This window comes from Phaenicophaeus curvirostris, chromosome 3 (genome assembly GCF_032191515.1).
Source record: "Phaenicophaeus curvirostris isolate KB17595 chromosome 3, BPBGC_Pcur_1.0, whole genome shotgun sequence".
Lineage (NCBI taxonomy): Eukaryota > Metazoa > Chordata > Aves > Cuculiformes > Cuculidae > Phaenicophaeus > Phaenicophaeus curvirostris.
Window position 1 is genome coordinate 10,654,258 of NC_091394.1, and position 26,525 is coordinate 10,680,782.

A 26,525-nucleotide genomic window follows, 5' to 3' on the forward strand; every position below is an offset into this window, starting at 1 on the left:
ATGTGTTGAAGTGCAGTAAACAATCACGGCTCATTCTGCCCAACTGGACATTTTCCTTAAAAATGGCTTGCAAATTGAATTTTCTGCGTGAAACCCAATTAAAAATGAAACAAAAAATGTTTGGTTTCCTCTGTATTTTTTATTTCTTTTTTTTTTATAAACACCAAGGTTTACAATAAGGGAAAGGATACAAATCTTAATTGTGAATGACTGTCTCATGTATGTTTAGGCATATGTTGTTAAAATATGTTCTTTGTGGCAGTGTGTGCAGAACAGTGTTTATTTACCAGACTGCTAAGAGTAAGAAATTCATAGACTGAAGGTAGCTCCGGCTGCTTGCATTTACCCAGGAAACAGACGAGAAGTGATTCAGTGCTCCAGATGCCTACAGGTACGTGAGAAATTTGTAACAGAAGATGGAAAAAGTACAATGAGGTCCAGTGGATATAAGCTGAACCGTTTAAAGAATACAAGTGAAGCACTGGAAGTTCACTGGGGAAATGGCACATTCATCATGATATGAGAATTTCAAGGGAAGACTTGTTAACTGTTCTCCTTCATGTTGGTCTCTAATTTCAGATTTATGGGGTGGATGCAGATTTTGAGTATGTTCTTTGGCCCAAGTCAGGGTAGACATACAGTGGCTTCTGTGAAAAAAAAAGACATATGTAGGTGACAGCAAATGCATCTAATTTCTTTCTCTGTAAGAAAAAAAATTGAATAGCATTTGTCCAAAACAAAAGTTTATCTAGTTATTTCTTCTTTCAGTGAAGTCCTAGTAGTCTTGCAGTGATGTGCTATGTTTTCTTCTGAAGAAAATCTTTAAAACATCAGATATTTTTTGCTTTAAATATTTTTTCCTCTTTTTCCTCTCCTCTGAAATGCAAATAAGTTATTTGCTCTACACTTATCAAAGTAGATTAAACTAGAAATCACTTTAATGCCAGAGCATGCTATCAGAATGCAATACACAAATACATACTAATTAAAAAATGGAAGCGACTGACATAATTAACGAAATACTACAGATGTGTAAATGCACAAAATGCAGGCAGCATTTCTTTCTTCCAAGGCTAAAGATTCCCCCGCCTGGTACTATCTGGTTTTAATGCTGTTTTTCACTACTGCTTGCCAGGATTGCACAAGGCCTGCCCTCGCTTTGCTCCTCTGCTGTGCCTGCCACTGCTGCTTGGTCCAAGAGGGAGATGGCAGCCTCCAAATCTGTAGCCAGCCCTTCCTCTCTGCTCTCATTTTGTTATCTTTTCAGGCAATCTGATCTGCTGAGGTAGCATTAGGAGCTGCAAGTCCTCACATCGTGCCTTCCTCTCCTTCCCCACCCTCATCTTCCCAACATTCTCCCGTTGCTCTCCACCATTTTCTTCTCTTAAAGATTTCCATCTTCACCTTCCCCCGTGTACTTCCAAGCTCCACGCTCCTGTGATGCGCTTATGGTAGCATCCCGCACTACCCTAGCCCTTCACTTGTCCGCATGCCCATTTCCTCATTCCTCTGCCTTGCAGGGAAGCTCCCTGTTGTGCCACTTCACTGAGCTGCCAGGGCAGTCATCTCTTACCGCATGCTTGCACCTTTTCCACCTCAGCACAACTTCTGCCTGGAGCTCTCAGTGAAGGTGTGGCTCAGGTACATGCCCATGCCACCACTTTCTCCTGGATGTGTGAAGACTACCAGAAACGCTTGTTTTTCAGTGCCAGTGCAGGGACTGGAAGAGCTTTCCCAGCTCCCTTGAGGAGTAATGTTTGGTAGCTGAGCCCTGTGAGAGCAGAGCATGACTGACCAGTGGGCAGCATCATTGCCTCCCTGGGCTGCGTCCCTCCCTGCTGATAGACCCAGATGGGTCCCTTCCCTTCTCCCCCATGCAGCGCTACAGGCTTGGGGAAGAGTAGCTAGATAGCTGCCTGGAGGAGAAGGACCTGGGTGTGTTGGTTGACAATAACTGAACATGAGCCAGCAGTGTGCCCAGGTGGCCAAGAAGGCCAATGGCATCTTGGCTTGTATCAGAAATGGCGTGACCAGCAGGTCCAGGGAGGTTATTCTCCCTCTGTACTCGGCACTGGTGAGACCGCTCCTCGAATACTGTGTTAAGTTCTGGGCCCCTCACCACAAGAAGGATGTTGAGGCTCTGGAGCGAGTCCAGAGAAGAGCAACGGAGATGGTGAAGGGGCTGGACAACAGGCCTTATGAGGAGCGGCTGAGAGAGCTGGCGTTGTTTAGCCTGGAGAAGAGGAGGCTGTGGGGAGACCTTATTGCTCTCTACAACTACCTGAAAGGAGGCTGTAGGGAGGAGGGAGCTGGCCTCAAGCTCTGCCAGGGGAGGTTTAGGCTGGACATCAGAAAAATATTTTTCACAGAAAGGGTCATTGGGCACTGGAACAGTCTGCCCAGGGAGGTGGTTGAGTCGCCATCCCTGGAGGTGTTTAAAAGATGGGTAGATGAGGGATGTGATTCAGATGGAGATCCATGACAAGTAGTGTCCCTCAAGGGTCCATACTGGGACCAGTGCTGTTTAATATCTTAGTCAATGATATTGACAGTGAGATAGAGTGCACCCTCAGCAGGTTTGCAGATGACACCAAGTTGAGTTGCCACATTGGAAGAGGGAGCTGGACAGGCTGGAGAAGTGGGCCTCTGAGAACCTCACAACATTCAACAAGGCCAAGTGCAAGGTCCTACACCTGGGTCAGGGCAATCCCCGATTTCAATACAGGATGGGGGATGATGTGATTGAGAGCAGCCCTGCAGAGAAGGATTTGGAGGTGCTGGTCAAAGTACTGTGCACTTGCAGCCCAGAAGGCCAACCGTATCCTGGGCTGCATCAGAAGCATGGCCAGCAGATTGAGGGAGGTATTTCTGTTCCTCTACTCTGCTCTTGTGAGACCTCAGCTGCAGTATTGTGTCCAGTTCTGGAATCCTCAACATAAGGAGGACGTGGAACTGTTGGAACGGGTCCAGAAGAGGCCTACAAAGATGATCAAAGGGCTGGAGCACCTTCTCTATGAGAACAGGCCGAGAGAGTGGGGTTATTCAGCCTGCAGAAGAGAAGGCTCCGGGGAGATCTTATAGCGACCTTCTAGTACCTGAAGGGGCTACAAGAAAGCTGGGGAGGGACTGTTCACAAAGGCTTGTGGTGATAGGATGAGGGGCAATGGGTATAAACTGGAGAGGGGCAGATTTAGACTAGACATAAGGAGGAATTTCTTCACCATGAGGGTGGTGAGGCCCTGGAACAGGTTGTCCAGGGAAGCTGGGGCTGCCCCATCCCTGGAGGCGTTCAGGGCCGGGTTGGATGCGGCCTTGGGCAGCCTGGTCTGCTGGGAGGTGTCCCTGCCCACGGCAGGGGGGTTGGAACTGGGTGATCTCCGAGGACCGCACCCTCCTCCGCCTCTGAGAGTCGCTGACTCAGCCCCGGGCAGCTCCCCCGCCCTCACGGCCCCGAAGGGCCCCGCCCCCTCGCGCTCCGGCCCCGCCCCCGGAAGTGACGCGCGGGCCATGGCGCGGGGCGGCCCGGCGCGCCCGGGGCGGAGGCGCCGCCATGCTGAGCCGCAACTCGTTCACCAGCCTGGTGGTGGGGGTGTTCGCCGTGTACGTGGCGCACACGTGCTGGGTGATGTACGGCATCGTCTACACGCGGCCCTGCCCGGCGGCGGCGGCAGGAGGCGGAGGCGGCGCGGGGTGCGTTTGGCCCTACCTGGCGCGGAGGCCCAAGCTGCAGGTGTGCGGGGCGGGGAGCGCGGTGGCCGCGGGCCCTCGGCCGGGGCCGCCCCGGAACGGGGCTCCTCGGGGCTGACCGCGGCGCCGACCCCGCTGACCGCGGCGCCCGCCGCCCAAGTGGCCCGCGGCTCCCCTGACCCCGGCTCCCCCTTCGTCTCCTCGCCCCCTTCTATCCCTACACCTCGTTCTTTCTCCCCTTCTTCTTCTGCAGCCCCCTTCTTCTGCGTCCGCATCCGCTTTCCTCCCCCTTTGCCCTCTTCTTCCCCCAACGCTGCATTTTCCTCTCCCCCACTTCTTCTCCCCGTTCCCCTTCGCCTTCCTCTCGACTCCTTATATTCCTATACCTCTTTCTTCCCCCCTTCATTGCCCCTGACCCCCTTCTTCACCCCCTTCACCTCCCTCTCACCCCTTTCGATATCTACTCTTCTTTCTTCCTCTCTTCTTCTCCCCCTTTGCCCTCTTCTCCCCCTTTGCCCTCTTCTCCCCCTTTGCCCTCTTCTCCCCCTGTGCCCTCTTCTCCCCCTTTGCCCTCCTCTTCTCCCCCTTTGCCCTCCTCCTCTCCCCCCCTTTGCCCTCCTCCTCTCCCCCCCCTTTGCCCTCCTCCTCTCCCCCCCCTTTGCCCTCCTCCTCTCCCCCCCCTTTGCCCTCCTCCTCTCCCCCCCCTTTGCCCTCCTCCTCTCCCCCCCTTTGCCCTCTTCCTCTCCCCCCCCTTTGCCCTCCTCCTCTCCCCCCCCTTTGCCCTCCTCCTCTCCCCCCCCTTTGCCCTCCTCCTCTCCCCCCCCTTTGCCCTCCTCCTCTCCCCCCCCTTTGCCCTCCTCCTCTCCCCCCCCTTTGCCCTCCTCCTCTCCCCCCCCTTTGCCCTCCTCCTCTCCCTCTACACTCCTGTCTTCTCCCCCCGTTTTTGTTCCCCGTCTCTCTTTTCCTCTTTCGCCTCCTTTTCTCCCCCTGCACCTCTCTCTGCCCCATTTTCTTTTCCTTCTCCCTCTTTGCCCTCTTCCCCCATCTCCCCAGTCCCAGCAGCACTGCAGCTATGCAAGGTCCAGCCCCCGGGTCGGGGCAATCCCGAGCACAGTTACAGGCTGGGCAGAGCATGGATTGGGAGCAGCCCTAAGGAGAAGGATTTGTGAGTGCTGGTGGATGAGAGGCTCAACATGAGCCAGCAGTGTGAGCTGCAACTATATCCTGGGCTGCACCGAAAGAAGTGTGACTAGCAGGTCAAGAGAGGTGGTTCTGCCCCTCTTGTTTACTCTCGTGAGACCATATCTGGAGTATTGTGTTCAATTCCAGAGACCTCAGCACAGGAAAGACTGTTCAAGCAAGTCCAGAGGAGGGCTATGCAGAGGGCTGAATCACCTCTGCTATGAGGGCACACTGAGAGAGTTGGGGTTCTTCAGTCTAGAGAAGAGAAGGCTCCAGGGAGACCCTATAGCAGCCTTCCAGTACTTAAAGGGGACTAACCTGGGAGCACGTGGCTGGCCGGTGGTCCAAGCAGACCCCTGCCCTGTGGGTGATGCCCCAGGCTGCTCTTTGGGTAGAGTGAAAGCATGTTTTGGATTTTGATTTCCTGTCTCTGAGGGCGTGCATAGTGAATGGGGCAGCCCAGCTGGAGGAGTGGCTCACTTTGCTTGGAAATCTCTGACTTCGAGTATAGGTTGTCCTATGAAAATGTTTTTAGTGTCTGCATTACGATGTGTTTCTGCCCCCCAAAGGAGGGGATGGATAACTGAAAGCTATTTTAGACATTTTTTTTGTGTACACTTTTTCTTTCTAGTGAGTATAGCCACCATGTTACAGAAAAGCTGGGGAGGGGCTGTATCAGGGAACGCAGTGATAGAAAGAGGGGTAACAGTTTTAAGCTGAAAGAAGGGAGATTTAGATTAGGTATTAGGGAGAATTTTTTTCCTGTGAGGGTAGTGAGGAACTGGAACAGGTGGACCAGAGAAATCGTGGATGCCTCATCCCTGGAGGTGTTCAAGACCAGGCTGGATGCGTCTTTAAGCAACCTGGTCTAATGGGAGGTTTCCCTGGCAGGGGGGCTTGGAACTGGATGATCTTTAAAGCCTGTTCCAACCCAGACCATTCTATGATTCTTTGTGACTGCAGAAATTAGTGAAACTGAAGGGCATACAGGTCTGTATTCTAAGTATACTAATGCATGAACTTCATATTTCTGTACTCTGATTTCTCTGTGCTGTGTTTTGTTTTCAGCTAAGTGTGTATACTACAACACGGTCAAACATTGGTGCTGAGAGTAATGTAGATCTCGTTTTGAATGTGGAGGATTTTGATATTGAGTCCAAATTTGAAAGGTAAGTATCCAAACCGTGGGTTGTTTAATTCTGAAGTATGTATCCTAGCTAGTAATTATATGTATGGAAGTAAGTATGAAGCAAGGCAGGCTGTTCACGTCAGTTACATTGAAAGAGTAAAGTTGTTGTGTTGTTTTGGGGTTAAAGCTGGTTTTGTATCCTGTAGAGACTATTCAATATACACTTATTTTCACAAAGTAATAACCATATTTGCCATCTTAAGGTAGTAGAGGTGTTAGTTGGATTTTCAGCCTTAGAGTTGAGGATGAAATGCTGCTGTTAATGAAACCAGTATTTTTCTCTTTAATTAAAGGTTCCTAGAATATTTCTTGAGTTAAACATTGGTAAAGTGTGTGCCTTGATGGAAATAGTGTGCTAAGTTCACTTGGTACTGAGGAATAGGTTCTTAGACAAACATTTTTGCATTGAAAATCATCTTGTAGTTGCAAGAAACAGTGCAAAGTAAAGCTATACCAGTAAATACAGAAAATGCATAAATTGATCTCTTTTTTTTTAATGTCCCCAACCTTTTCTTGCTTGCGTCCAAAACAGCGATCCTTATGCATAATAGCAAAATATTTCAACATGTCATATGTCATAACATATTTCTTTTTGTTTTTTTAGGACAGTGAATGTCTCTGTACCAAAGAAAACCCGAAATAATGGTACATTATATGCATATATATTTCTTCATCATGCTGGTATTTTGCCTTGGCGTGACAGTAAGCAGGTGCATATAGTAAGTCCTCTGACCACATACATGGTCCCTAAACCAGAAGAGATTAATTTGCTCACTGGAGAATCAACCACACAGGTAGGTGCTTTTTCCATCTGTGGATGAACAGCTGCAAAAGAAGTAATTTCTTTTCGTTTAGCATCTGTTCTTGCATCTCTGCGGTTGTTGTGATGATATTTGGGGAGGAGAAAAATCAAAGCCCCTCTTCTTGATTGTCAGCTGGCTAATAGCAGACCGCTCAGAATAGCAGAGGTAGAGTCCTTGATAACACTGGATGCTGTTATAATAAAACACTTCCCTTGCTAACATTCATTACCTTTTTAAGGATTCATTGCTTTTGGTAGAAATACTGTATCATACTGTAACTGCCTAATGCTGCTTTGTATAGTGAATTGTGTTCTTGTGGAACTTTTGAAAACAGAGATGATGACTTGATTTTGACACTAGTTAATGATCAATGTCAAATTGCTTCTTTTTCTTTCGGATGTTCTTTCCACTTCAGTTTATGAGAATAAGAGAGCATTATTTGACAAATGCTACTATTGCTCACTGGGGGTGGGAAAATGTAATGCTATTTAATGAAACACTTGTGAATAACTGTTGTACCTCATATTCAAGTGGAGCTTGAGAATTTCACCTTATTCTTTGAAATCTGAAATAGAACTGTAGCCAGCAGTGTTGTTTCCAAGTCCTGTCAGAATAAAGTAGAAAATTAGTTGAGGCTAGAGTCCAACACAAAGTCAGAACAGGTGGTGTTCATCCAAAGAAAAGCAAGTAACATCTGTTTATTATTAAGTTCTTATTTTCAAACGATTTTTCCTGTCTGGTATCCGGATTTCCACCATGTTAAAATTAATTAGCTGAATGTTCATGCTGATGAACAAGGCTGTGAATGGGCAGTGAAGTTTTTCAGACAGATCATAGCAGGCCTTTACAATTGGTTCTGTCATATTTGATCAAAATACTTGGTCTACTCAAATTTAAGGTCAAGTGTTTGTTTCTTAGTGGTCTTCTATTTTGTGGTATAGCTAATGACTCTATAACTTCTGTGAGTTAGAGTGTTATCCTATTAAGTTCTGTATTGTCATATCAGTATTTGTTTATTGTATTTTTAAAGCAAATAGAAGCAGAAAAACAAACCAATGCTCTAGATGAACCTGTCTCTCACTGGAGGTCAAGATTAACCTTAAATGTCATGGTGGAAGACTTTGTGTTTGACGGATCATCGCTCCCTGCTGATGTTCATCGTTACATGAAGATGTAAGTGAATGACTTAATTTTGCTAGATTTGTTATTACAAACTTAACTGCACATTTCTTTCAAAAGCCTCCTTTAGTATTCTATATTTAAAACAGAGCTTAGGAGGCAAGAAAAAAATACTCTTAATTCTTGCATTTTCGTAGTGACTGTTGCTAAGAGATTGCATACTAGGTAGCCTTATTGAAAATATCTTGTTCCTGGGCAGCTCAAAGTTTAGAATACTTTGACCTTTCCAGTTACCCTTGATCTGCTAATTATCTGTACAAACTGCAAGTGCTTAAGAGTCACAGATGATCTCCTATGACATGGGTTTTTTTTTTTCACCTTCTAAGATTGGCTTTGTTTTATGTTGACAACATGTGTTCTTACATTATATTGTTTTCTCAAGAAAGTACTGAAAAAGCAAGGGTAGGTTTTTAGGCCACTAAATGTAGCAGTATCTTCTGTTCACGGCTTGCTTTAAGTACTCTCAGTGTTAACCATATAAATCGTGTTGTATTGGCTTGTGCTGCTGTATGTTGATGCCTTTCTCAACAAGTATCCTGTTAAATGCAGAAGTAGTTGCTTAATCGGCAGATTCTGGGATTCTGGGAAAGCTTCCCAAGCAGAACAGAAAAACTTTGCAACTCATAAGATAGACTGATAACAAAAAGGGATTGGATTGAGGTTGATGATTGAAGATATTTTTTTCTGGGTTTGTTTAGATACTGAATCAGTGCTGTTTTGTTATTGCGTTGTACAGGAGATAGTTTGGATATGAAATAGCCTGCTGCAATTCCACTAGCAGTTGTTTTAATTGTAGTTATTATATAGAAATCTAAACCTCTTCAGTTAAATAACCAAGCACTATTTCTGAGCCTTGGTTTAGTAGTTTTCTGCATTACTGTTGCCCCTTGCATGTTTAGTATGCAGTCTTTCTTATCATACATAGAGGCTTGTTTTCTTTAGTCAGCAACTAAGATTCAACTTCCAGGCTTTAAAAAGATCCATTATGCTAGTTCCTTAGACTTCTACTGAGAATATCACAGTGTAGTTCTTCTTTCTACTGAAGAACTTCAAAAATTTGTCTCTCTTGGGGCCTTAGGCTAAATACTTGCATGTAGGTCACTATTTGCTAAATAACTTCCCAGTGATTGAGTTTGTAGAGGGCTCGAGGGCTGCAAAGTTTCTCTTGATTTCACGTAAGTTGGTGAAGTGGTAGAGTAATCCAGAGTGCTTCTGTTGAGGAAGAGACAGAGAAGATTGCTGCTCCCTGTGCACTCTTCAGTAGTATCTAGCCATCTGGTGTGTGTACCAACCACTGTGTTCAAAGTTCCATGCTAGCAGGAGCATGTGCTTTTGTTGACTAAATAGATGTCATTGGAAGTTCAGAAGAGCGAGTGAGGGTTGTCATTGCTGTAGTAGGAAAGGGTTACTTGAGGAAAAGGATACAAATATATGGTAGTAAACTTCAGCACCTTTTTCTTCAACAAACTTTCTAATTTCCTCTACTTTGGTCATGCAACAGCTTCAGCATCATTGCCGCCAATTTATTTTTCTTTTTTTTTTATTTGCTTATTCTTTATACAGAAAGTAAAAACAAACTAAAAAGAGAAATATGACGTGTCTAATTTCTTATACAGACGTCTCTCAATGAAAGACTCTAGAGTCGTTGCTTCTATCTTGCTGTGAATTAAAGGAAAATGTGCCTGAAAATACGATGGGAAATATCTACATGGGTAGATCTGAAAGCGATGAATGAGTGCTAATTTGAATAAAAGTAGTTTTCTTTTTGGATCACTACAGTCATAAAATCCATGTTTAAACATCCTAGGGTTCAGTTGGGGAAGACAGTGCATTACCTTCCAATATTATTTATTGATCAGCTAAGCAACAGAGTGAAAGATTTGATGGTAAGTAATAGAATGCCTTTAATTACATTTGACAGTTTTAACATTAATTTTCAATGTTGCTTTAATTAAGATTTTGTTATAGGTTGTTTGCTGTAATGAAAAAGTATAAATTCACAAAAAGACTGTCAATAACTGATGTAATGTGGTCAACAGGTGTAACTGCAGAGGCTGGATCTGGGTTTTGAGACTCCTCTCTGGCAAAAATATCTGCCAAGCACTCCCTTCTGTTCCACCAAAAGATAATTAGATTCCTTTGCTTCTGCCTTTTGGGTGGATATGGAGGACACCACTGTAGAGCAGCTGTGTTAGGAGCAGTTTCATGAGGGATTTGACTCCATAAGGTGATGAAGTTGTGTTAGCATCCCAGAGCTGCTTCCAATATCTTCGAGGGAGGTGAGCATATTGAACACAGCTGATACTGGAGCTATGCTGAGATAAATCAGTTACAATTGTCTTATCTGCAGAAAATTCACTTGTGGTTAAATTTTCTGGTGGTGCTCTCTATCACGTTAGAGTAACTTCAGCACCTGGAAGTTTGGTACTGCAGTACATCCAGTGATTTTGTGCACTCAAACAAATCAGGGCTTAGAAACTTAAATAATGGAATCGCAGAAGGATGAGGTTGGATGAGATATCTGGAGCTTGCTAGTTCAATGCCCCTGCTCAGAGTAGGGTCACCTAGAGCAGGTTTCTCGGAACCTTCTCTAGTTGGGTTTTCAATACATCCAAGGATGGAGATGCCAGAGCCTGTCTGGGCAACCTGTTCTAGTTTTCAGTCACCCCTGCAGCTGAAAAAAAAAAAACGCAACTCATACACGTAAGTAGAATTTTCTCTATTCAGTTTTTGCCCAACTCTTCTCTTGTAGGAAATCATGCAGTTCCTTTACTACAAATTACACATGGCAGTCCCTTGCATCTAGACTGTGTTTATGTTAGCAGCTCTAAGTTAAGCCCTGCAGTTCTTTTCAGTTGTACATGACTGGAATTTAGCAATTGGAGTTTCTAAGAACAAATGTCTTGAGGAATGTCTCAGAACTGCTAAGCAAGTATGCCTGGGTTCAGCATCTTCTAGGTAGAAGTCTTGGTAGATGTAAATTTTCCGTAGACAACCTAAATTGTCTTTCCAATTAACTAACTTTAGAAAGAATTTTGTTACTTACTGTTGGGGAGAATCTTTAAGAACTTGTATCTCCCCCCCACCCCAAACTGCTTCAGCAAAATAAACTCCTGAGCATTTGTTTCAAATCTTGGTAGCAGATAGTTTTGTCCAGTATTTCTTTAGATATAATTTTGTGATGTCTTTATCAGTGGTCATTGTGTTTTGTTTTGAGTTTCTCAGCACATTCAGTTGAGTACATTCATACAAGCTCCTAACTGGTCGTGTATCCTGTTCACAAATAAAGTCAACATTCTCATGTTATTAATGCCATTCCTGCAGTTGTCATGCATGTCATGGTTAATACTACTGTAACTCTCTGCCTTGAAGTCGTTAAAGTTACAGAGAAGTGCTGTGAAGACTATTCCATCAAAACTAGCAAACTTCCACTTTGGCACTGGCTTATGTGACTTCTCAGTAATGACTTGCCAAACTGCCCACAAGTCTTGCAGAAAGAATGGTCTAATAGTATGCATACTGTGAGATAACGAGGGGTAAGTGAAGAGCAGGAAAGAATAAGGGGAGGAAGATGATACAGCTTTTTTTGGAGCAAGGTTGGCATTTGACTGTAAATAGGGGCATAGATTTCTTTTTGATATGCATAACCTAAAGTCATGGAGCTGAAGATGTGTTCTCCCTGCTTATGCTAGGCCATGTCGATTCCAAACTGACTATTACTTTGACGCAGATACAGATCTTCTACAGTATGTGCAGTAGTTTGGGGTTTCTTCTGTGTGTTCTCACACTCTTAAATATTCTTGCTGTGCCAGGGGTTTGGGGATTGTGTAGGATTATGATTTCATAAAGAGAAAACATTAATATTCATGCCACTAACGTTATTTTCCTTGTTTACGTGCAGTTTTGTAGTACTACAGAGTAGAGGTCCAGAAGTAATATGTGCTGCGCTGAGGCCATAGTATAAAACAATAGTACCTTGTGTTGCAGAGGTCTGGTAACCGTCTAGTTTTCGAAGGCTTCACACCCATCTACTAGGTTGTGAGGCAGCGCTTGTGGGCTTTTAATTGAGAAAGAGTTCATTCTTCTGATCTTTGTACATTCATTTGCTTGTGGTGTTGAACTCCTATCTCCATCTCTTATTGCAATACAATTTTCTCCCTGTGCTTAGTAGTGCTTTGTCTGTGTAAAGTGCACTTGCTGCTTGTCACTTGCCCATGCATTTGCAAAGTTTTTATTTTTCTGTTGGTCCTGCACAGATAAAATTTCTCTTCCTTTTCTCCCAGACGTGTTTGATGCTGTCTTTGGTAGACTGAGAAATTGGAATCAGAATGGAGGAATTACAGGCATCCTTTAAAATGGGAGAACCCTGGAAATGTTTATGTAGCTTTTGGTAAATTACTGTAGAATCTCACCAGCGTTCTGTCATCAGCTCTAACCATGTTGGTTTCACGTGATTTTGCTGGTTTTGGTTTTGTTTTTTCAAACAGTTCTGAGATCCCTGGTACTATTCTAGTTTCTCAAGCTTTCTCGCTTCTGTATTTATAAAACTTCCCCAGCTTCCCTTTCTCTCCTTTGCATGCGTGCATGTTCTGCCACTGTCTGAAAAGCATATAGGGTCTTGGGAGGGTAGTGAGATTGAGAATTGTTTGTACGCAATTCAGAGTGCCTGCCTGTCCCTAGTCTCGAGATATCCTTGCAAGTTTAAATCATGCTGCTTGAACTTGTTCTTAGGTAGCTGCAGAGAAGCCCAGTCAGTATCTGCAATGGCATTTTTTTATTCTTTGTTTTACACCTATTTGACAGTCAGCTATCATGCAGAAAGAGCTGAGGCAATTCGAGGTTTCTTCCTAGCTTAAGGAGATGCCACATAGTTCTCATCATAGCTGAAGTATGGAAGATACAGTAGGATTAGCTGGAACTTAATTGGAGCAGTACGAACATTTATGTGATACCCCCTGTCCCAAAGTTTGCAAGCGGGGTAGCTTGCTTAGCTTTAGTTGCGGTGTTTTCACCAGTCCAAGCAAGAAGCATCATCTTGCTTCCTGACCTTTTGTTTTGATATAAATTGTGACTTTAATTTCTCCCAAAACAGGCCTCAACTTAGTGAAGTTCTGTCTGTGGCCTTTGGGATATGAGGTTTGGTTTTGGTTTTGGGTTTTTTTTGACCAGCAGGAGGAATCTTATGTGAATGCCTCTGAGGCTTTTGTATACAGAAACAGTGAGCTTGCTGTAAGAAGTTGAACAGAACAAACTGCTTATTTAGGATTTCTTGGAAAAAAACCCTAAGACTTCAAGTATAGTATAGAAATCTTAAGATCTCATTCCCTCTCAAAAAACAAACTGACCTCTAAAATTTTGTGATTAAATCATAGTGTGTTAAATAAAAAAAATGAAACTCTGTCTTTTTGAAATACAGGTTATAAATCGTTCAACAACAGAGCTACCTCTTACAGTGTCATATGACAAAATATCTCTTGGAAAACTCCGATTTTGGATCCATATGCAGGATGCTGTGTATTCCCTGCAACAGTTTGGTATGTTTTCTATCTTTAATCACTTTAGGCCAAGTAAAACCGCAACCTCTCATTTTTTTTCTTCTAAGTACGTAGATGACACTTAACTCTCTCTTTTTTTGCTGCTGAAAAGGTTAAATGCTTCAAATCTTATGTTGTTTTACTTTGAAGTAAAGGTGGAAGTAAAATGTTGACATGTGGTAGGAAACAAGAATATAGAGGGGACTAACCATTTTTAAAACAAATCATATTTGGATAGTACTACTGTAAAAGTGTAAGAGACCAAAATAGGGGAGAGAATTTTCAGCCTCAAGTATAACATGCCTGTTTAAAATAACTGTCTTTAAAGAGTCAAGTAATTGCTTGCTCAGAGTTTGTGTGTGGCATTTGACCCCTGTAACTTCTCCATCAATTTTTGTGAGCCTCTTCAGAATGGCATAAGTGAAACTTTCATAATCAATGCCTTGGCTGTCTTGGATAAGCGTATCAAGGCCTATCACCCTAGGAGTACCTCTTCTGCCTGAAAAAAAAGCTTACTTAAGGTACTGTTTATTCTCTTAGTATGCAGATAGTGTACTGTAGCATTTAAAATTTTGCTTTTGGAATAACTTATGAAAAGGTCACCTTAGATCAGTAGCAAAACTCCCAGGTCGCTGGAAAATGTGTAAATTCACATTCTCCTTGCTGTGATACAAGACAGCTGATAGGACAAAGTGAGTTGGTACTGTGCTCACCAGTGTGCAGCAATGTGTGTTTTATGGGAAGGGTAGACTTAAGTCCCAGTGGCTGGGTTAACAAAGGAGGCCTCTTAAGACTGGCTGAAGGAGTTCAAAGGGATGCTGCTTTTCTGGAAAAAAACACTCCTGGGTGCTGGCAACTGTATTGAGAATCATAGAATAACTAGGTTGGAAGAGACCCACCGGATCATCGAGTCCAACCATTCCTATCAAACACTAAACCATGCCCCTCAGCACCTCGTCCACCCGTACCTTAAACACCTCCAGGGAAGGTGACTCAACCACCTCCCTGGGCAGCCTGTTCCAGTGCCCAATGACCCTTTCTGTGAAGAATTTTTTTCCTAATGTCCAGCCTAAACCTCCCCTGGTGGAGCTTGAGGCCATTCCCTCTTGTCCTGTCCCCTGTCACTTGGGAGAAGAGGCCAGCTCCCTCCTCTCTACAACCTCCTTTCAGGTAGTTATAGAGAGCAATGAAGTCTCCCCTGAGCCTCCTCTTCTCCAGGCTAAACAACCCCAGCTCTCTCAGCCGTTCTTCCATTTATCATGGACAGCCTCTAACTTATTTTGAATTAATGGTTGTCCAGCATATAACAAGAAACCGGGGTTCCTCCTTTAGGAGTTTTGATAAGACAGTAGAGAATATGTATTCAGCTTACAGATTGTGGGTTTTGAAAGATGCTTTGCCTCTTTCCATTTACCAACGAGAAGCTTCCAAGTTAATTCTGCAAGGACTGTCAAGACTTGATCCATAATCTGTGGTCTATAATTTTGCGTATATGGCCATGTTTCCCACTGACCTTTTTTGTCCTCCACAGTGTAGTCCTTTTCTCATTTTTTCAGTTTTTAATGTGAGGCTCACTTTTCTTTTGAATCAAATAAAAGTTGAATAATCCTTTCTCTTCCCACTCAGGCTGCAATGACTTCCTGTGTCTTGCCATTTATGTGTCTGGTGTTCAGCTTGGATTGTAGTTACACAGCATGTTAAACGCGCATCAGTGTGATTGTAACTGATGGGCTTTGATTAAGGCGAGCAAAATAACTAGCCAAATTATGGGTCAATTTGAGTTTTAACAATAAAGCTGTCGTCTTGCTTTGTATTTATGATTCCTTAATAAAACATGTGCAGGTGATAGAAAATTCCTTTTGTACTGGACTCTAGCATAACAGCAGTTAACTGTCTAGTACTTCTCCCATAATTACTTTTTCTTTCTCTTAGGGTTTTCAGAAAAGGATGCCGATGAAGTTAAAGGAATTTTTGTTGATACTAACCTGTACTTCCTGGCTTTGACGTTCTTCGTAGCAGCATTCCATGTAAGTAGACAAACTGCGTTTTAGGAATTATAGCATATTAAAAAAAAGAAGCGGTGGGGGATGGGTTGAACTTCAACTCTTATTGAGCTTTATCTCTTTATTGAGAAGTGTTCTAGGAAGCAGGCATTTCAGTAGAGTGGTGGGAGAGGTTTCTGGTACAAGTCAGCTGTATTTCCAATACCAAGTTATCTCGAGATAAAAATGTGAGATAACTAGGTATATACTAAACAATCTTGGCTGAAGTATAAGATATTCAACTTTTTTTTTTTTCCTGAACCAAAGCACTGAGAATTAATATGCCTGTCAACATTTTTAGATTTCGTTGTTCTCCTTTGAACATTTTTGTCTTATACAATTGCTGTATTCTGGGATGGATAAGAAATTGCTGAGCATGCTATGTTTCTGTATACATACATTACAAACAGTTTGGTTGAAACCCTTAGACTTCCCAGCCATTTCAATTTGGGTTTTTTTTTTCCCTGTTAATTACATTGTAAGGTATCTGTAGGCTGAGACTAGCTCTTCTGATATGCTTTGCCTTTCGTGTATCATTTGCCCAAATTAAAGAAATAAACTTTTTCATTAAAATTCTATGACCCAAGCATTTTTTGAGTCTGTGCTAATTTTTTTATTTTTTTTTTAAAGACAGTGAGTGCTTAAAGGAAATACTGAAAAATGTCCTGGCAGCATTAAGGGGTGCATTCAGCACAACATTACCAGCCAGTCAAAAGAGATGATTATCCTGCTGTATTTAGCATTTGGTGTGGACTCACCTTGAGTACTGTTTGCAGTTCTGGCCCCCTACAATTCAAGAGGGATGTTAAGGTACTCAAATGCATCCAGAGGAGGGCAACAAAGCTGGTGGAAGGGCTGGAAGGAGTGCCCTGTGAGGACTTTGGACTTGTCTGATTTGCAGAAAAGAACGCTGAGGGGTGAGCTCATGGCTCTCAACAGCTTCCCTCAGGAGCAGAAGCAGAGGGAGAGGTGCTTCTTGGTATCCAGTGAGAGGACACATATGGGAATGGTTCAAAGCTGCACAAGAGAAGGTTTAGACTGGGCATTAGGAAGTGTTTCTTTACCAAGAAGGTGGTCAAACACTGAAACAGACCTCCTAGAGAGGCGGTCGACGCCCCATGCCTGTGAGTGTTTTAAGAGGCATCTGGACAATGCCCTTAACTACATGCTTTAACTTGTGGTCAGCCCTGAAGTGGTCAAGCAGTTGGGCCAGCTGATTGTTGAAGGTCTCTTAAAACTGAAACAGTCTTTTCCTTTCTGTTCCATGCTATTCTAAACACAAATACTGGAAGTACTGGAAAAAGTACCCAGTAAAAATAAATTTAATGCTAAAATGCCCTTGAAGTTCAGATCAACTCTTCGTGATGAAATAGAAGAAAATTGCTTGCTGTATTTTAGGATTTTTTTTAAAAGACTCTGGTACTATACAAGCCTAAATTGACTATCAACCTGATACAAAGCACTTTTAATCTAATTTACTGTGGCTTTCCCTGGTCTGTCAAGGAGGAGAGCAATTCTTTGGAATCCTCAGTTCTTCATCCTCTCATAATATGTTACCCTATATTGGGTCACTAACTTTCTTTATGGAATGCAACATTGTAACAATAGGTGGAATTCCTCCTGTGCTTTTGCACTGGTTGGGTCCTTGGGCTTCTAAGACAGTTTTTCATTTTAGTTTTTATTTCTGAGGCTTCTAAACCAGATTTTTCTTGCAACTCCATCTTAAATGAATTTTTAACAGTTTAACTGGTAGTCTTTAACTGCTGCATGTTTGAATAAATAAGTGTGTTTCTTGCTATTTGCAGCTTCTCTTTGATTTCCTTGCATTCAAAAATGACATCAGTTTTTGGAAGAAAAAGAGGAGCATGATTGGGATGTCTACAAAAGCGGGTAAGGGCCAGAATGTGAAGTGTTGTGCATGTGCTATCTAATGTATGCCGTGTGGTTTTAGTCTAAGTCGAAACTTCATAGATTCACCAAGATGGCAAAATGAGATGTGTTTGTGTATGAAAAGGTGATGGCTAACAGGCTGGTTCAGCATTGTGCTCAGGTATCACCTGCTTTTAAGCACTTTACGTCACTTCTGAGGTTCGACTTTCTTACAATTGAGAATAAATTTAATACGAAGTCACCAGAATTCCTTTGTTGAAGGAAGAGAAAAATACTTTGAGAAAAGAATGAGGAACAGAAGAAATCCATGGGTGGAGAGATTGTGCTGTCATGGATAATGCTGTTCTGCGAGTCCCATATGTTCCTTGTAGATACTGAGATACTAAAAAATATTTTTGGGGAAAAATGCTGTAGTGTAACGCTGTTTGATTTGGGCTTTGGTGTAAGCAGGGGCAGTAGGAGCAGCTGTGGGAGGGTTGAATTGACTTGGTTGTTGGAAAGACGAAAGAAATACTGTGGTGTGACGTTGTCAGGCCTTCCTAGAGACAGATGAAGGTAGTAGCTAGCCCTGGATGCTTGAGATTTAACATGCCAGCGTTGTTTATTATGCTAATACTCCTTGTCTTTCTAATAGATTTTTCCATTCTGAGTGTAAACCAAAATGATAAACCTGGAGACATTTGACCTAATTCTACCATATTTACAGATTGATTAAAACACGTGAGAGATATCAATACCAGGAAAAAAACTGGACTTTCTAAATATTGGTGGTCAGCAGCATGTTTTTCTCATGTGGAGAATCTGTTTATCATCTTTACTGGAGAGTGTTTGGTTTTGTGAGGCATTTATGCTGTTGTTGGTGTATGTACACCAAAACGTTAGTGAAAATTGAAAACGGTCCATGGAATGTCAGAATTAAGAGTTTATTGCCAGTTTAAAAAGTAAGTAAAGTCAAATTAGACTGAGTGACAAAGGTGGTTTTTTTAACCTTACTGTCAAAGAATCAGTCTTTAGTCTCCAGTAACTGATGGTTCCATCCTCTCTTTAGCAAGCCTTAGTCACATTTCTGCCTGTCTCCTTCTTGCCCTGAGGGAGAAGAGGGACAGGCAATTGCCCTTGAATGGTACAGTGTAATTACTGATGTGTCAGTGTGTTTTAGCTCTTCTCTCTTTCTGTCCCTGTATAGGAGGATAGATATTCAAATCTGAATTAGTTGCTAGACATTTATAGGCATCCAAAGTTTTTGCAAAACCTGAAAAGTAACTCTAAAATATTGTTCTTCACATTCACAAACATTAAATTAGTTGCATGAGTTTCAAAGGCTGACATTACGTTAACTCACAGCCTTTCAGCTTCCCTGAGAGAAGAATCATGAAGGTAGTTCATAATAGCACTGATACATCACTGAATTGCTGCAGTACAGAAGTCTTCCTTAAATAGTCTGATTTCCCTTCCTCTTTTGTGATAAGGGTTGCATAAAGTGCTTTCAGTCCTTATTTGTCTGGAGGTTTATAGATCACTGTTTCTAGGACTACTTGATATATCAAGACATATACAGGAAAATTTCGTGCTTTAAGCTGTATAAGATGGAATTATAGTAAATAGGCCGCAACAGTATTCTGTCATCTCAGCTGTGCAATTAAATGTTAATATGTCTTTTGTTTTCATTTTTTTATCTAGTGCTTTGGCGGTGCTTTAGTACTGTGGTAATATTTCTTTTCCTTCTGGATGAACAAACAAGTTTATTGGTACTTATCCCAGCAGGCATTGGTGCAGTGATTGAGGTGAGTTTCTAAAGCTCTAGAACCAAATATCAGTATCTGTAGCAACATCCATAGTTTATTGTAGAAAAAGAATGCTAAACTAGTTACTGGGAAAATACTTCTGTAGTATGCATCTAGATGGAAGTGGATGATGTTTAAGGTCTCTTCCAAACCAAACCATTCTATGATTCTGTGCTGTCTTAGCAGCATTGTTTAACTGGCTTTCAGTAATAGACAAGTTTGCATCCCTTTATCAGGTAACTAAACTGAAAGTACTAGGTTTTCCTGGGATGGGCCAGCTGGCATCGTGGAAACCAAACACAGAGCTATGCTGAGGTTCTTTCTTATCACACCGTCTGATAGGCATCACTCCTGACCAGGCATGTATAACCATGTCAGCTGACTCCATGGAAGCGTTTGTCAAAGGGCAGGCTGTGTGCCGTCAGAAAGTGCTGCAGGTCTGCAGTTTTCTTCCTGGCTGTGACTGAGGTGCCTGGGGAAGGAGGAGACTGCTGCCTGTGTAGCATGTCCAGTTGCAGGTACTGATTAGAAGCTTGCTTTATGTGTAGTAAAGCACAAAGTCAACAGTAATGGGAAGGGAAGATCGCTCTGTCTAGTATTGGTTGCAGATCTAATTACTTCACAGTGTTCAAAAATAAATTTGGGACTCTCATGTGGAATTTTTGACTACTATCCATTATAGTTGCCGGTCACTCCCATGGAAAGAAAAAATAATTTTTAGTTAGTGGTTAAACTGTCGAATGCAAACTCACAACACAATCCTTAAATTTCAGCTTATTTAATGAGACAGATTAGAATCTTGCAAAAACTGCTAACAGTAGTCACACTAAACAGTATCATTTCATTGACTGTAACATTATTATTCAGTAAGTTGAGATTTTTAAGTCTGATGTCGTTACTATGTGTTAAGTTTTCTGTATCAGATTTACTGGCAGTTTTGTTCCTATAAACAGAAATTTAGTCTTGCATTTCAAACTTCCTTTAACTGCCTGAAATTTTAACAGAAGAAAGAAATGGTTCTGGTCTCTAAATCACTTTTTTTTTTTAAGAAGTTTTAATGGAAAACTAGATCAGGCATGTATGGTAGGGTAACAAGAATGATCAGCTATGCTACAGGATTTAAGTTGAATTAAAACTGTTAAGGTTTTGCTTTTGTCTTGTATAATGAAGATTGATTTTGCAGCTGCCGTTGCCTAAGAAGAGGCAGATCCAGATCTCATTTGGTCATTTTGTCAGTCTGAGGTTCCTCTTGGAGCTGTCCAAAGATCTGTTAAATAGACCTCTCTGAGATGTGTAGTTGCTGTGATAATTTAGCTCCTGTGGTCTTCTCATGAACCTTATTTCCTCCTATGTTGCTTTTGGATTGCAGGCTAGGGGAAAGGGTTATATAGGAACACTGTATAGGACACTTAAATAGAGGGGAAATGTTCTGTAGGTTTTATTGAAGTTACGCATCTCTTCTCACGTGACGGTGAGACAACATGGTTGCCTCAAGGTGGAACTGAACATACGTACCATACATCTCAAAGGAATTTGCCAGGAACAGCTTTTTCACAACTTGTTTTTAACACCTGTTTCCCATGCAGTACTAATAGTGGCATTGCTTCTGTAATAAGAAATTCTCTTACTTCTCATCAGAGATGGCAGCAGAGGACTGTCTTTACCATATTGCACTTTTTGTTTGGAAGATATAATGGGTGAGAAGAGAATATCGGTGCACCTGAAGTAACATAATGCAATGTAATGACCATCTAAGTCCCCACGTTTAATGTTATGAGTTCTGAGTCATTTTCACCATGCAGATCCCAGCTGACCTTGAAGGCATGTAAAAACTTGCTTGGCAGCTGGTTACTGCAGAATTCTCTAAATGCTTGCCCTGGGGTGCATGCTGGTTAAGTAGCTAACCCCTACTTAAGTGCTGCAATCGAAATATCCTGGAAGGACTGCAGTATTTCACTTACGGTATCACTTACGGTACATTATCTAACATGGAAGCTTAACAGTGCATGCTACCAATATTATATTTGTCTGATGATCTATCATTTCATTTGTACAGAGATGCAGGCAGTGTGCTGCAATCGTGACGTCAGGGCTTTATGCAGTGGGTGTTTAAAATAGATAGTCTAGGATCTTCATTCTGAGTATCCGAATCCTCCATAAGACTTTCCTTTGGATAATTTGTGTGTACTTTTTGGTTTTGCTAATCACAGCTCTGGAAAGTGAAGAAAGCTCTGAAAATGACAGTCAAATGGCAAGGCTTGAGACCCAAAATTCAGGTATGGTAGACATTGGCCTGTTAAGAATTACACTCTTGAGCTTTCCATCTGTTTCCAGATTATTCTGCAATTTGGCTTTCAGTGAAATGAAGGTTAAAAAAAATATAAGAGTTTCCTGTGTACATGTTCTCTTTATGGATGGCTTAATCTAAAAGCTGGATAAGTATTCTTGAACTTATTAATTTCTTTGATGAATTCTGTAGAAAAGCTATTTGTGTGTGTTGATAATATGTGAAACTTCAGAACTCTGTCAGTCCTGCTGAATCTTCACAGGTGGGACTGTGCTTCTGCCACTCTGTTGGAAAGGCACTTTTAACTGGCATCATGATTTGAAATAAGAAACTGAAATTTTCATGAAACTGTAGGTGTAACTTCTCCATTGTGGATCTAGTAGATGATGTGACATGTTCTGGGGACAAGACAGTCTTTGACAGAGACTGTAAAACATGCAGAGGCAGCTGGGATTCAAATTAACATTTTTTAAAGTACAGTCTACAATGAAAGTTTCCCTTGTTGGTAGGAGAAACAGTTGTATAATCTTCAGTGTTTACTTCACAAGTACTGTGGTTTTGTGCTGCTTGAAGTCCATGCATCTTGAGTGGCTCTTAGCTCTGGATCTTCTTTTGTCAGTATTCAAGGTACTGTGTTTAAACAGTCGCAGTTTCTTGTAACTGACCTGTTCATGCGTGAAAATGGTTATGTTTCTTAATAATGGCTTCCTGTATCTGCCAGATTCTTAGCCACTTGAGCTTACTTTCACTTTGTGAACTCTGCTATGTTAACAGCATTTTCCTAAACAAAGAAATCCTGAATGTTTGGTGTAAAAAGTGAAGGAAAAAAAAGTAAACTTTTTCCTTACACTGTATTTGGCAGGCTGCACAGGACATTTATGTAACTCTCTTGTATAGAAGCTTATAAGAGCTTTGAACTTTTACGTAGCTTGCTGTCTGAGCAGTTCAGTTTGCAGTTTAAATCTGTTTGGGGAGCTGACTAGCAAGTGCTTTTCCTCCCAGTTCTGACTTGATTATATATCATATGTGTTGCAGTTTGGAACATACAATGACTCTGAAAAGAAAACTGAGGAGTATGATGCTCAGGTAAGAGGTAATCCTGTGACTTCTGATCTATAAAGTCTACATTAACTTGTTTCACTCCGTATTACTACAAGTAAATTTTCCATTTTCCCCGTAGTTGTCAAGTGGATCATCATTACATGGATGATCAGATAGTGAAGATTCATTCTAGTAATTTAGAAAGAACAGTGAAAGCCTTGTTTGTTAGCTGAGTCAGGTTGAAACGTTTCTCTTGAGAAGCAGAATTGCAGGTGAAGAGACCTGAAGAGAAATATCTTGAAGGGTCTTTGTTTACTAATTTTAAAATTTTTATTTGTACTGGAGTAACATTTATGTGCTTCCTGATTCCTAAAAGTTGTTAAAGAAATCAGGAAGTTAAGCAGAGCAGAGAACTACTCTTAGACTCTGATCTTAATGCTGCCTCATGTTACTCATGGTCTAAGGTCCTTGGTAGTCTGAACTGAGCATTGGAATTTTCATCACCTGTAGAACTGGAAGCATACTGGAAATAATAGTAGACATTTGGAAAATAATTTCAGGAAAAAAAAAATACATGGCTGTCTTCTAGTTAATGCCATGACAAATCCGCTGTATGTAAAATGTAAGCTAACAAACTATTTTTATTGTCTGTTAGGCTATGAAATACTTGTCATACTTGCTCTATCCACTGTGTATTGGAGGTGCAGGTTACTCCTTGCTGAATGTCAAATACAAAAGGTACTGTAAATCTATAAATGATTTGTACAGAATTGAAACATTCCCTATTTTTCCTGTATTAATTAATTGGAGATGATGGGAAATGAGGTGTTTTATTTTGCTTGATTCATAAGCTAGGGGCTAGAAACTTCCTTGTTCCATACAATCTAAAGCTGAAAAGTCTAGCTTTTAACATCTTGTAAGCTACAGGCTTGCATTTAGCAAGTAACCTGATATTACTATAGTATAGAATTCAACAGCTTACATACAGAAGTAAGCTTTGAATCAGAAGAGGAGGGAGAAAGCTGCCATTAATGTTCAGAGAACTGATAATGTGATAAGAGAGGTGAGAGGACTTCAGTTGTTAAAGCTGTCCAATAACAAAGAAGCAAAAACTTCTGCAAAATTACTTGCACTGACCAAAAGGTTTTTCTGTTCCTAAATATGATAGCTAGGATGGCAAGCAAGTGAAAGCATTTTTAGGAAAGGGCTCTGTATTCCTTTAGAGCCATGAACTTACAGCAACATATTAATACTTCAGAAAGAAGGGAAGACTCGATATTTCAAGAAGAGGTGATGTCCCCTTTCACTCAGAACAATATGGCTTGTTCATTTTATATTGGAGAGATGCAAGCAAGCATGCAGGCATGAGACTGTTGTAGAAAAAAGTCTGCAAATGCAAGTGTTGTGATGGCCCTGTAAACAGATTTTTTTTTTAATAGTCCTTAGGGCCCTAATGGGTGTGAGGGAGAGCAAGTAGTAGCTTGAAATAACATCAGAAAGAACTACTGTTGTTGCATATGTGGGCCTAGCACTTGTAGTAGAAACCGGAGCAATTTCTGGGCTATTAGAAAAATAATTTTTCTGAAAGTTTCTTGTCTTAGTAAGGAGCTAACAAACGTGCATTTAAATTCTGCTTTCTCAGAAAATTCTTAAGTTCATTCAGTACTGTGAGATACTATATGCCAGGTGTTCTATGACCTGTAACTTAAGAAAGTGAAAACAATTGATATTACAGAATTTTTATCCTTGTTAAATATTTGTAAGGAAATATGGTGGAACAACTAATCTAAACAGTGGATTATCCTTTAATCTCGCAGGCATTTTCTGATGCATTTTTTAGATGGTTGCACATTGGCAAAATGCTACTGCTGCTGTAACATTGCTATTAGCAAGTCACTAACACAGCCTTGCAAGTTTAACTTTAAATTATGTAACTTGAGCATCACAGTTACTAATCCTTCTTACTGTTGCAAGCAGAAGTACAGAATTTGACCAGTATCTCTAACACTATTCTTATGTTGCTAAGATGGTGCTTCATTGAACATCTGGGAGGATTTTGTGATTGTAAGGAGGGAAAAATGTAGATTCCTTGTATTTACCTTTTTTTTAAGTGCCTGCTATAGTGTTTTGCACTGAATGGTATTTGTTACTTGAAATTTTGACAGTTCTTACAGTGCCATGTGAAGTATCTCTTCATATTTAGAATACAGTGGTACCTTTGTGAGCCTTAATACAGCTGGGGTTCCATGCATAGTATTATCATTTTAGGTGCAGAAGCCTTAGTATAAAAGCAGTTGATAAAACCCTCCAAAATTGTGGGATGCACGGATAAACATCCTTTGCTTAAACTGTTAGCACATTTTTTGGAGCCGTTCTTAGTCAAAGGGAAGTGCCAGGTATTTAGTTCTTGTATAAAGTAATTGACAACACAGCCATTTCTTGGAGCAGTCATAATACAGTCATGTAGAGGATGAATTACATGTATATATTTTTGGCTCAGGTTAAAAAAATAACTGGACTGTTGTCTTTGTTTGTAGCTGGTACTCCTGGTTGATTAACAGCTTTGTCAATGGTGAGTCCCTTCTTAATTTTTCTTTTTTACTATTCATATTTCTTCAAATGGAGGGCAAGATTCCTTCAAATAGAGGGCAAGCAGAATATTAATTACTGTCTGCTGGTTCAGTGTAATATAGAGCAAGAATTTGACTGTTGGTTCCAAAATTATCATGGTGATTGAGAAAGGGAGAAGAATCAAACCAAAAGGAAACAAAAAGGATTAGATGCATCTTCTCTCTTTAGGAAAATGGGTGTAAATCCCTAACAATGAAAAGTGTAGTTCTGTGGTTTACTTCAGTTGTGTTTGTCTCTAAATTTTTCATCTTTCATTTTCAGGAGTGTATGCTTTTGGATTCCTGTTTATGCTGCCCCAGCTGTTTGTAAACTACAAGGTAAGATTGAAAAGTGATAAAAGACTACTTTTTTAAGTTTCTTCTTTGAGAATTTATTAAAAACTGATGTTTTTAATCCTAGATGAAATCTGTTGCACACTTACCGTGGAAGGCTTTCACGTACAAAGTAAGTAAAGTTCTACTTTTTTAAAGAATTTAAAGAAACCGCTTAGTATTATGTAGCTTAAGATGACAGCGCTTTGTTTGTTTGAAGATCTACACTGATAGTAGAACCAAATTTGTTTACAAATGTCGTTAAAAAATAGGAACATTGATTGCCATTTTTCATAATGAATTCCATATGATGAAAATACCCGCAACCTAGTTTTGATGATAACGTTGGGTTTTTTTACTGTCAGCTGTCTTGCAGCTTACTAATAGTTCAATACCTGCATACCCACAAGCACCCATGTATGTGTCTGAGAGGTCTGCGTAGCATTCAGGCACTGAGATGGATGGACCTCTGTACCGCAGTCAGGATTCCTTGTGCTGACTTCGAGGACAAGGGCCACCCACTGTTGAGTTCCTTTGTCTCCTACAATCTTCCTAAGTTGATAGCTACATGCTGGTTTTGTTCTTGTTCTGATAGTATTTTGACTCCATCCTTGCCCACTTCTGTGAGTCATCAGGATTTTTGTGCTTTCATTTATTTTCCCGATCATTGTGTCCTGAGAAGCACTAGATGGATGTGCTGGAATCACAAGGACCTTGATGCAATGTTTTCTTCTGCTTCCACTCATAAATACATTAACGTATTCTTCCTTTATGCTGGTATGCATCAGTACTTTAAAAGAAACAGTATTAAAATCTGCTCAAGAAATGATGTCCAATTCTGAATTGGGGCAAAAGAACTAAAATCTTAAAATTTGAGGTGCCTTTCATAGCTTTTCCGTTTCTGTGAGTCTACAGCAATAGCTAAACTTCCCGCTGCTTTAATATTTTTAAGGAGTCGTGGGGCA

At 41.3% G+C, this 26,525-nt stretch overlaps 1 protein-coding gene across 1 annotated transcript in view; it reads left to right on the plus strand.

Moving 5' to 3' along the window:
* The first annotated feature begins 3,509 nt into the window (after positions 1–3,509).
* Positions 3,510–26,525, plus strand: part of CLPTM1L (CLPTM1 like) — a 28,667-nt gene continuing 5,651 nt past the window's right edge. The window contains exons 1-15 of the mRNA XM_069853352.1: positions 3,510–3,730; positions 5,938–6,038; positions 6,663–6,852; positions 7,892–8,034; positions 9,848–9,926; positions 13,457–13,574; positions 15,507–15,601; positions 17,422–17,506; positions 19,187–19,290; positions 21,501–21,566; positions 22,613–22,663; positions 23,274–23,356; positions 25,156–25,190; positions 25,511–25,566; positions 25,649–25,693. Coding sequence (XP_069709453.1) covers positions 3,551–3,730; positions 5,938–6,038; positions 6,663–6,852; positions 7,892–8,034; positions 9,848–9,926; positions 13,457–13,574; positions 15,507–15,601; positions 17,422–17,506; positions 19,187–19,290; positions 21,501–21,566; positions 22,613–22,663; positions 23,274–23,356; positions 25,156–25,190; positions 25,511–25,566; positions 25,649–25,693 — 1,431 coding nt within the window. The 5' untranslated portion in view covers positions 3,510–3,550. The remainder of the gene's footprint in view (positions 3,731–5,937; positions 6,039–6,662; positions 6,853–7,891; positions 8,035–9,847; positions 9,927–13,456; positions 13,575–15,506; positions 15,602–17,421; positions 17,507–19,186; positions 19,291–21,500; positions 21,567–22,612; positions 22,664–23,273; positions 23,357–25,155; positions 25,191–25,510; positions 25,567–25,648; positions 25,694–26,525) is intronic.